This window comes from Hemicordylus capensis, chromosome 14 (assembly GCF_027244095.1).
Source record: "Hemicordylus capensis ecotype Gifberg chromosome 14, rHemCap1.1.pri, whole genome shotgun sequence".
Classification (NCBI taxonomy): domain Eukaryota; kingdom Metazoa; phylum Chordata; class Lepidosauria; order Squamata; family Cordylidae; genus Hemicordylus; species Hemicordylus capensis.
The window spans coordinates 5786109-5796644 of record NC_069670.1 but is presented as its reverse complement, the minus strand read 5'-3'; the positions used below and the strand labels follow the sequence as shown (position 1 = coordinate 5796644).

Below are 10536 nucleotides of genomic sequence, written 5' to 3'. Positions count from 1 at the left end.
AATGTTGACAATAACTATTGCATCTCCCTAGTAAAAAACCCAGAGCTAGATGGATCAAGGGTCGCACTCGGTATGAGGCGGCTTCCCCTGTTCCTGTGTTCCTGACACCACTTCGGGAAAGTTTCACTCAACCCTTGGCTTCATCCCTGAGTTATTGCTTGCTGGTGCATTTAACAGGCCCCACTGTTTTTGACAAAGAAATGATATACGAAGTGGCCGGGGCGGAGCCACTATTAGGTGAACGGGTTCAAAGAGCCCGGGCCGCTGCCAATCAGGGGCCGCGCCTCGCAGCCCTGACACCCCCACATCTGACAGCAGGCGCGGGGGGCGTTATTTCAGATCCCGAACAGGGCCGCGCATTCCAGAGTAGAGGCAAACTAAAAGCTGAGTGTGGGGGAAAAAACCCCAGCAAAGCTGGTGGGGAAGTGGAAATCGAGTTCCATACAATCTTTATTTTAAATAAGGATCAAATACAGAGGTTAAGAACAATTTTCAAAAACTGTTACAAGCAGCTAAGCAATTACTGTCATGTTTTCACTGCTGCTGCACAGCACTCGGCTTCCATACAGGTTGTGGTTGGGTTTTTAGCAGGAAGCCATAACATGGTATAGAATCCCGGCAATCTGTCCGGGGAAATAGACCTTGCATGGGAGTCCTTATAAAAAGGACACTATAACAAAATAGGCTGGATCATTTCTTTGACCTGCGTTGGCAGGTTCTCTCCACTGATGGTACTTGAGAGTCTCTGCCCGGCAGAGGTGCAGGCGTTAGAACATGAGGTCTAGCCCTGAAGAACCCGTCCTGCAACCTGGAAAAGGAGAGCATTGTTAAATAGCTCGCCGTAAACAATTTACAACCTAACCCCTCATCTACTGAAGACATACTTGTGTGACTTGCTCGTATCCTAGAGAAAGAAGTAGTTCTATTGGAATGGAACCTTTTTTACAGTCGCCGACCAGACAGAAATATAACACAATTAGTAATAACAGGGGTGTATCTGTAGTAGGGCAGGCAGGGCACATGCCCCGGGCACCACTTGAAGGGGGTGCCAATTTTTTTTTTTAAATGGCCACCTCGCATGCTTAAATGGCCTCTGTGGTGCCCTAGGCCATGTCAGACCTCACAGAGGCCATTTGAGCATGCGTGGCAGCCTCCAAAATGGCCACCATGCTGATCTTTGCAGGCCCGGACAGGCCTGAAAATCAGCCCGGGACAGCTGCGGTGGTGAATTAAGAGGCCAGCGAGGGGAGGGGGGACCTTTGCAGACCCCCACATGGCCTTTAGGAGGCCCCCCAAAGGGGCTACAGGTATTTTTTTAAATTTAATATAATATAAGTCACTGTACACATATTCAGTTTGGCGCTATGTACAGAGAATCAGGGTTTGTGAATACTGAGCTGAATGGTAAGTTTGTCTTTGAATCAGTGTGAAATCCTTAGTATTAAGGCCCACTGGGAGTTTCTTGCTCTCTTTCTCTCATTTTAACTGTCTTTCTGAAATACTAGAACATATTCCAAGCAGTGACACAGTTTACTCAGCATATCCTTTAATTATTTTCATAGTATCTGGGAAAAGTCAAATTCTCCATTGATTTTTAAAACTTATGTAATAGTGATGCTACATTGCATAGTAGAGAATTAGACAGGCACTTCTGTTTAGTTTTCCAAGTACACCTCCACATAGTATTTGGGTATTTCATGAGCCCCAGCGTACTGAAATTTGTAGTTTTCCAGCATTTTTTTGGTCTGGCAATGTCCACTGCTAAATATTTTTTGAAATATTAAAAGATTAACGAGCTTGACTTGTATTTTTGAGCTGATACTATGGTAAAGGTATCTGAAAGATCAGTGTCAGATGTTTGGACAGGGGGCACAATTTCAGTGCTTGCCCTAGGCGCTATTTTCCCTAGATATGCCTCTGAGTAATAGCCTTCAACAATCTTGATTTTACAGGACCTTCTTACAGAACACAGTTCAGAATACTACACTGAGGTGCCTCACAGCATGAGCTGTGTGACTCTCCATAAGGGTTTCTGCGGGGAGAGCGATCTTGACCCGCTCTCCCCTCACACAAACAGGCAGCTCGCCCTGGGTGGCTGGATCGGCCACCCGCACAATTACCAGCTCCATCACAGAGCCAGTTGGGGTGGTGGGGATCGGGGGCCATCCGGCCCCTGGAAGTCCCAGAATGCCCCGTGCGAGTGTGCAGGGCATTCTGGGGAGCCCCGCAAGACTGGGAGGCTTGTTGTAGCCTCCCGGTCGGGTGGGTGGGTGGGTCTACTAATGAGTTTCTGCGGCACGGAGCCATGCTGCAGTGGAACACGATTAGAAAAAAGGGGTTAGTGGAGTGCCAGCTTAATCTCATTTGGGTGGGGGGTGCTAAGCAGGCTTGCTGCCCGGAGCTGTGCAGCTCCTGTGCTGGTTCACACGCTCTGGGCTCCCTTAGCCTGGTTTCCACCACTTGTGAGAATAGCCTCAATGTCTAGCCCTGAAGAACTCCTCCTGCAACCTGGAAAAGGAGAGCTCACAGATTCCCATAATTTTTTTTACAACCTAACCCCTCATCTACAGAGTTGCTCTGGGAAGAGCAGAAGGCTCCACATTCCTTTCCTGGCATCTCCAGGATAGGGCTGAGAGAGACTCCTGCCTGCAACCTTGGAGAAGCCGCTGCCAATCTGGGTAGACAAGACTGAGCTAGATGGACCAAGGGTCTGACTCAGTATATGGCAGCTTCCTATGTTCCTTTGTTCCTAAGTATTAGTGAGGCAATTGCTCCACCTAGTGGGGAGCCCAGATATTGCCACTACACCTGGTCCTCCAAGCTGGCCTCTCAGTCCTATTGCAGACCTTACAGGCACTGGGAGTGAGACTATGACCCCTGCCTTTGCCTCAAACCACAATACTGCTCAATGCGTCCCCATCAGGGGTGTAGCTATAATTGAGTGGATGGGTTCAAAGAACCCAGGAACCCCCCCACCAGCTCCCGAGGGGCCCCCAGCTGTACCCCTCCCTCTTTTCTTCATTATCTGCCTCACTCCAAGGGGCCGCTGGGGAGAGGGGTGAACACAGGCCCCCTTGCTACGCCCCTGGTCCCCACCCCCCACTACAAATTGATTGATCCTTATTTCTGAGCTTCAGCTGGATGAACCCAATAGGAGACCCACGATTCTGTGGGGATTGGGGAGAAGGAAAATCTTTCCTTGGCAGATGCAGGTGCTAGTTTGAACTTCATATCCATGGCACGGGCACCTCCACAAGGCATAATGAAGCAAAGGGTCCCTTTAGTAGGCTCCACAGATACCACACAATTTGGAGACAGAGCTGATGACATCATGAACCTCGGCAGGGGATTCTTGGATCTCACCCAGGTGCTAGGAGGCCAGGGTGAAAAGGAGTGGTGTCTGTCCCAGGATCCAGGCATTTGTAAGGATCATCATCAGCCTTATTCAGACATGTACGAGTGTCAAGGTGTCCATACCCTCGTATGCATATTTTTGTGGATGACCATTCTCTTGTGCCCACTTAAAAAGCAAACCTGGATCCAAGCCCTTTAAATGCATGGTCCAACTACGAAGTGTACTTCTATACCTGTGTGCAGCATAATATGTGAATGACTGGACCTGTGCTCCCTCCAACAGGGATCCCCAGCTGTGGTGGACTACAACTCCCATAATCCCCCAGAAAAAGCCATTGCAGATGAGGATTATGGGAGTTGTAGTCAACAACAACTGGGAAACCCTGTTGGAGGGAACACTGGACTGGACCCGTGTCCCAAGCTGTACACACACGTTGTGTGAGTGTTGAACATAATGTGTGAATGGGCCTCATGTTTCCAGCTCTTTGGGAAATAAATATAAGGGGGTGTGTGTGTCAGCTTTTTGAATATTCACTTGCAGAAAAAGCTACAGCGTGGTCAGAGTGCTGGACTAGGACCAGGGAGACCTGAGTTCAAATCCCCATTCAGCCATGAGACTTGCTGGGTGACTCTGGGCCGATCATGTCTCTCTCAGCCTAACCTACTTCACAGGGTCGTTGTGAGGAGAAACTTAAGTATGTAGTACACTGCTCTGGGCTCCTTGGAGGAAGAGTGGGATATGGATATAACTATAACTATATCACCTATATCTATATCTATAACTATATCATCTATATCTATAACTGTATCACCTATATCGATAACTATATCATCTAAATCTATAACTATATCACCTATATCGATAACTATATCATCTAAATCTATAACTATATCACCTATATCGATAACTATATCATCTATGTCTATAACTGTATCACCTATATCGATAACTATATCATCTATATCTATAACTATATCATCTATAGTTATAGATGGGCTCTGGGCTCATTGGAGGAAGAACAGAATATAAATGTAAAATTTAATGTATTTTGTTCATTACATTTTAAGGATGATGAGGCTGAAGCAGAGCAGAAAAGCCTCTGTTTTGAACGCAGAAGGTCCCAGTTTAGATCCCGGGCAGAATCTGCAGACAGGGCTGTGAAAGATGCCTGCCTGCAACCCCAGGGAGTAGCTGCCAGTCAGAGTAGGGAGTAATGAGCTAGATGGACCAAGATGGACTCAGTAGGAAGCTTCTTTTCCCCCTTTTAAAAATTCTTAATAGAGGAAATTGTGATGTTTTCCCCCTCTGTGGCCTCTCAGGAAAGGCTTAACCATGCGATTCAGAAGATCACATTGATTCTCCTAGATCCAGCCCATCTTGCAATGACCCTTGATGCCAAAGTTTAAAAGAAACGAATAGAGAAATGGCAGGTTTGGTTTTTTTAAAAACATTATATTTTAATGCAAAAGGCAGTTGAGGAGGGTGGAGGGAAGAGAGGGTCGGAGAAAAGAAATGAAGCAGAGATTCTAGGATGGAGAGAAATCTCAGGGGATTCAGATGATCCCCTTATTGGGAGAATTGGCAGGCGTCCAAGTGACCGTACTGAAGCTGTCGTGGCAGGACAGAAATAAGCCAAGCGGGAAGTACGTTCCCTCCATATTCGATGTCATCATTCAGATTCTTCTCCATCAGTCTGCCCAGGGTCTTCACGCATCCTGTCCAGCAACTCCCGGGAAACGCAGTGATGGCTGACCACTGACCTCGTTTCCTCTCTCGCGTCCATGAGGATGGTGAAAGTACAATCCCATTTCTGAGAACAGATGGGGGAACCCAAGAAAGAAGCAAGTTAGAAAGGTTGGAGTGGAGACGAGAGCTGGTCTTGTGGTAGCAAACATGACTTGTCCCCTTAGCTAAGCAGGATCTACCCTGGTTGTATATGAATGGGAGACTTGATGTGTGAGCACTGCAAGATATTCCCCTCAGGGGATGGTGCCACTCTGAGAAGAGCAGAAGGTTCCAAGTTCCCTCCCTGGCTTCTCCAAGATAGGGCTGAGAGAGACTCCTGCCTGCAACCTTGGAGAAGCCGCTGCCAGTCTGTGAAGACAATACTGAGCTAGATAGACCAATGGTCTGACTCAGTATATGGCAGCTGCCTATGCTCCTATGAGTGGCACAGTGTGTGCCATCTCCACCCTTGTCAGGATACTCAGGCTGGAGAAGGTTGTGTGGATGACCTGAGTTATTGAAGGCATGGGCACTGGGCAATACATCGAGAATTCTGCAAACATTCACTTTTCTCATGCATGAGGTTCTTGCTCTCATGAGCTTTTCTCATTTGGTGGGTCATTGGTCACTCCAGACCTCTTTTGTATGACTTCCGTTTTTGAACTGCACAGAAGTTCTTTTTGAACCGCATACTTTGTGTCTGCTTCCATGTTTTCTAAAATTCCTGACATGATCTTCTGGGTGATCAGCAACCTTACAAACTGTTCTTGTTTCCATTTCCAGCATCAGAATGTAATTTAAAAAATGTTTTATAGAAGAGCCTGGAGCAAATGAAGTCAGTTGTTCAGCCAGTAAAGACCAAAACAACCATTTTAGTTAAAAAAAAAATAAAAATGGAAGTCTAGTTTGTAGGGCAGTTCATACAATGGGTACTTTGGGGAGAAGGTCCACCAATAGCAAACAAGTGATTTTGTTAATATTGTTAGTTTATTTGAATGTAATAATAATTCATGCGCTGAAATTGGACTTTGGTCCACACACCCCACATCACGGTTAGTTCTGGTCCATGGAGGCTTTTGAGTTGTGCACCCTGACTTGAAGGATCAGAAGTGGCCAAGAAAGACCCTGCTGAAAGCAGTCAAAAATTGCAGTAGGTGGAAAATACTTTGGGGGCTGCAAAGGAATAGGGCTGTTTCTAAATCAAAAAGGGAGCCCTGGGGCCCAGAGAGCCCTTCTAAACTCCAATTTTAAGCACATTAAATGCTGATGTCAGTGGAAGATGTTAGGGCTGTGCACAAAATTTGACCAAATTTGAGTCAAATTCGGATCAAATTCGAATAGATTCGATTCGGAACCACTGAAGAGGGGGGAGATTCATTCAAATTGATTCGGATCTGGCCGATGCGATGCGTTTGAATCCGATTCAGTCGAATTTCATGCACATCTCTAGAGGAGGTTGCTGCCTGCATAAATGCCACACAACATGTAGATATCTGCACTTTTCGGTCACGTTCGGCCCCCAAATCGATGCTAAAAGTGGAGCAAAAAACATGGCCACTTTCCCACCGCACTTTTTGCCAGCTCTTCCTGGTCTCCCCAAGTGTGATCTCTCTCTCTCCCTTCCTCCCCCCGCCTTCTCCTGCCTAGGCTGCATGCCTCGGTTTCCTTCTCTCCCTCCTGCCACCATCGAGAGACCAAGAGAGGCGAGCCAGGTGCTGACCCACGCTGAGGGGGCTAGTGCCCGCCCAGATTACACAGCAGCAGGGGTGCATGTGGAAGCAGGAAAGGTTTACAAAGGGAGTAGCACCAAGAATAATTTGGATACAGGAACTCTCTCTAGATTAAAGAAAGCACGGGAACCCACTGAACCTGCTGCAACCAACCTGCTAACTGTGCAAAGAGGCACCTTTTAAAAGTGGTGATACACTTATGTTTAGCAGAGGGAGAGCAACTGGCCCTATCCGTCCCCTGCAAAATATCTCTCCAGTGGATGTTGCTGGCGTCTGCCTTACGTTTCTTTTTTTTTAAATCATGAGCCCTTGGGGGACAGGGAGCCATTTGGTTTATTTATTGATATCTGTCCAGGTAAACCGCTATGGGAACTTTGGTTGAAAAGCGGGATGTGAATATTTGGCACCGTTGTCATTTTTAAAGGCTCAAAGTTAACTCCTCCCCCTCCGCCTTAAGAATGTAAGAACAGTCCTGCTGGATTAGGCCCAAGAAGGCCCATCTAGTCCAGCATCCTGTTTCCCACAGTGGCCCACCAGATGCCTCCAAGAAGCCCACAAGCAAGAGGGGAGGGTGTGCCCTCTCTCCTGCTGTTGCTCTCTGGACACCTTCAGAGCAGCAGAGAGCAAAAGGCAAGCTGTCACACCCATTAGGCAATGCTGCCCCTCCACCAGGCGCCCAGGGACATGTCTGCACCGTTCTTCAATCTTAGCTACCCCTGACCTAAGCTCTCCCTCAATAGAGGATGCCAGCTCACCTTCTGTTCAGCCTCAGGGGGTACCTCACAATGTTTTGCCCTTGTGAACATAATATGGCTCGAAAGGAAAGCCTTCAACACGGGATGGTCCATCTGTGGTTCCTCGGTGCAGTTGACTTCGACCAGAGGCATCTTGAGCTTCACTATGTTCCCAATTGGTTTCTGGAAGGAAAAAAGGAGACGTGCATCCATGCCGGCAGCTTGGACTGCTCATTAGGGATGTGCAAACAATTTTGACGTCGAATGGGTTCGGTTCAACAGTTTGGGGTCGAACTGACCCCCCTGCCAGCCTGTCCGGGGGGTTCCTGAACATTTTTTTGACTTATCCCCTCCGGGGGAGGGGGTGCCTTCTCCAAGGTGGCAGCAGGGGTCCATGGAGGTTCCCCCTCTGCCCACTGGCCTCCCCTTCCTTCCAAAACCAGCCCATTTGGCCATTCTTCAGCCGATTTGGACCTTTCCCCCAGTGTAGTGGCCATTTTGGAGGCCACCACACCTGCAAAATAGGCATTTATATCCCGCTCTTCCTCCAAGGAGCCCAGAGCGGTGTACTACATACTTAAGTTTCTCCTTACAACAACCCTGTGAAGTAGGTGAGGCTGAGAGAGAATTGACTGTCCCAGAGCCACCCAGCAAGTCTCATGTAACTGAATGGGGATTTGAACTCGGGTCTCCCCGGTCCTAGTCCAGCACTGTAACCACTACACCACACTGGCTCTTTTCATTTCTCTATGTATCCCACTTTGGGAACTTTTGTTAAAAGCACTATTCTTCCTGCCTGCAACTTTGGAGAAGCCACTGCTGGGCTGTGTAGACAATCCTGAGCTAGATGGACCAAGGGTCCGACTCAGGATATGGCAGCTTCCTATGCTCCTATGTTTGCAGCCATGGCGGACACATGCGGGCCTTTCAGTAATGCACTGTGCATCATTGGGGCTCCAGGGATGGGGCACTGCATGGCGACGCTTCCCTGCTCCGGACACCTGGAGTTGCCGGGCAAGCCGCCTGCAGGAGAGTCGCCGCTCGTCTGGGTGGGTGATCCACCCGCTACGGGAACCGCTTCTGATTGTCTGTGGGGAAGGTACATAAAGCCCTCCTTCCCTGCAGCTAGCCCACTAACCCTTCACACGGATTGTGTGAAAAGCTGCAATATCTATCAAAATTTCGAATAAATACAACTTTGCTATTTCTATAAATTTTATGTAAAAATTATTTAAAATATTCTAGGAACTGCCATGATTCCAATCCAATCCAGCTGCCCCAATTCTGAGAGCAAAGTACATCTGGGGGCAGTGTGTGTGTGTGTGTGTGTGTGTGTGGGGTGCAGATCAGGGGCCAAGTATGAAGTATGGATGTGCAAACAGGTTTGACGTCGAACTGGTTCAGTTTGACTGTTCGAGGTTGAACCAAACCACCCTCTGTTCGGTCCAATCCTGGACAAAAACACACACACCCCAGGAGTTTGTGAATTTTTTTTTAAAAGGTGGGGTTTTTTACACATACCTCTTCCGGTGGAGTTATTTAAGGGGGTGGGGGTGGGGTCCGTGGAGGTTCCCCCTCCCCCCGCTTCTGGTCTATGGTCTCCCTTCTGCCATAAATCTGCCATAAATTATGGCCTCCCTTCTGCCATAAATCTGCTGTTGGGCTGCTCTTTGACTGCTTGTCAGCCTTTCCCCCATTGGCGTAGTGGCCATTTTGGAGGCCACCATGCCTGCACAATGGGCCTCTGTGTGGCCTGGCTGGTGGGGTGGGGGAGCCTCCACAGAACCCCCTGCCACCTCAGACAATTGCCCGGGAGGAGGTAAAAAACTCGTAACCCCCACCTCAGACTGAACCACGGGGGGAGAGTGTTGTGAGTTTTTTTGCTTTTTTACCACCTCCGGGGAAGTTTTCTGAGGTGGCAAGGGGTCCGCGGAGGGGGTGCCAGAAAGAACTGGCCGGGTCAGGTTCGGGTCCAGTTCGGACTCAAACTGAAACGGACCAGCCAGTTCCGTGCGCACCCCTGGTATGAAGGTGGTGTTAAAGCCGCCTAAAGAGTCCTTTCATGGCTTACCTTTATTTCAATATTGGCATCTTCCGAATGCATGAAGTCCCTGCCTTCCTTTTCTTTCATGTAACTTGTCACCAGCTGCTTGAAGACACCCATCATTTGATTCCCATATGGGTCGTACTCCATCATCCGTCTTCTCATGTCTTCCGCCCTTTCCTCGGCCCGTTCGTCCGAGTTCCAATTTTGCATGTGCCAGTTTTCTTCAGGCACATAGTCTTCTTCTGCAGTCTGGTTCTCCAGGGGTTCCAGCTCAGGCACATTTTCTAGCTCGGGTGGCACCTCTAGCTCTGCCATGTCCTCGGCCTCTCCAGCCTCCTCCGACCCCAAGGCCAGTTGCCCAAGAAGCAGGGCCCAGGCCAGCAGCAGCTGCAAGCACAGCCAGGAACCTCTCATGGTGGCCAGGAACTGCAGAGAGCCCAGAGACTGCCTGCCTGGCTGGAGGTGGGATGCCTGCTGATATAGGGACAAGGGAGCCCCGCCCCCTGGTGGCTCCGCCCACCACTGGAAGAATCCCGCCTCCTTCCAGAAGCTTCCACATGTCCAAAGAGGAGGGGCTTAATTGAGTCCAACAGTTCACCACAGGCTTCAGAGTCAGCCTCGGGCAAACTTTCTCCACCTCCCCTAAACTATCAAATCAAATCAAATCCTTTATTGCCATCACAGACCAGTACAATAATTATACTTGGACAAAGAAGCTCAGTAAGAACATAAGAACGGAAGAACATAAGAACAGCCCCGCTGGATCAGGCCCAAGGCCAATCTAGTCAAGCATCCTGTTTCTCAGAGTGGTCCACCAGATGCCGTCGGGAGACACAGTAGAGCAAACCATAAAGGTTGTAATAGGGTCGTTAACCGTCAGACCAGAACATCGAAATTGGATTCCTAAGGAGCCCCTTGGCGAATTTCATCGGCTCTTAAGCAGAA

At 48.7% G+C, this 10536-nt stretch overlaps 1 protein-coding gene across 1 annotated transcript; it reads right to left on the bottom strand.

The window, feature by feature from the left end:
• Nucleotides 1–4889: 4889 nt before the first annotated feature.
• Nucleotides 4890–10052, bottom strand: LOC128336962 (uncharacterized). Its single transcript, XM_053277337.1, has 3 exons — nucleotides 9616–10052; nucleotides 7566–7727; nucleotides 4890–5165 (listed from the first exon to the last, which is right to left on the bottom strand). The coding sequence occupies exons 1-3, from the start codon at nucleotides 10003–10005 to the stop codon at nucleotides 5025–5027; spliced, it is 693 nt and encodes a 230-aa protein (XP_053133312.1). The 5' UTR covers nucleotides 10006–10052; the 3' UTR covers nucleotides 4890–5024.
• Between the last annotated feature and the right edge of the window lie 484 nt (nucleotides 10053–10536).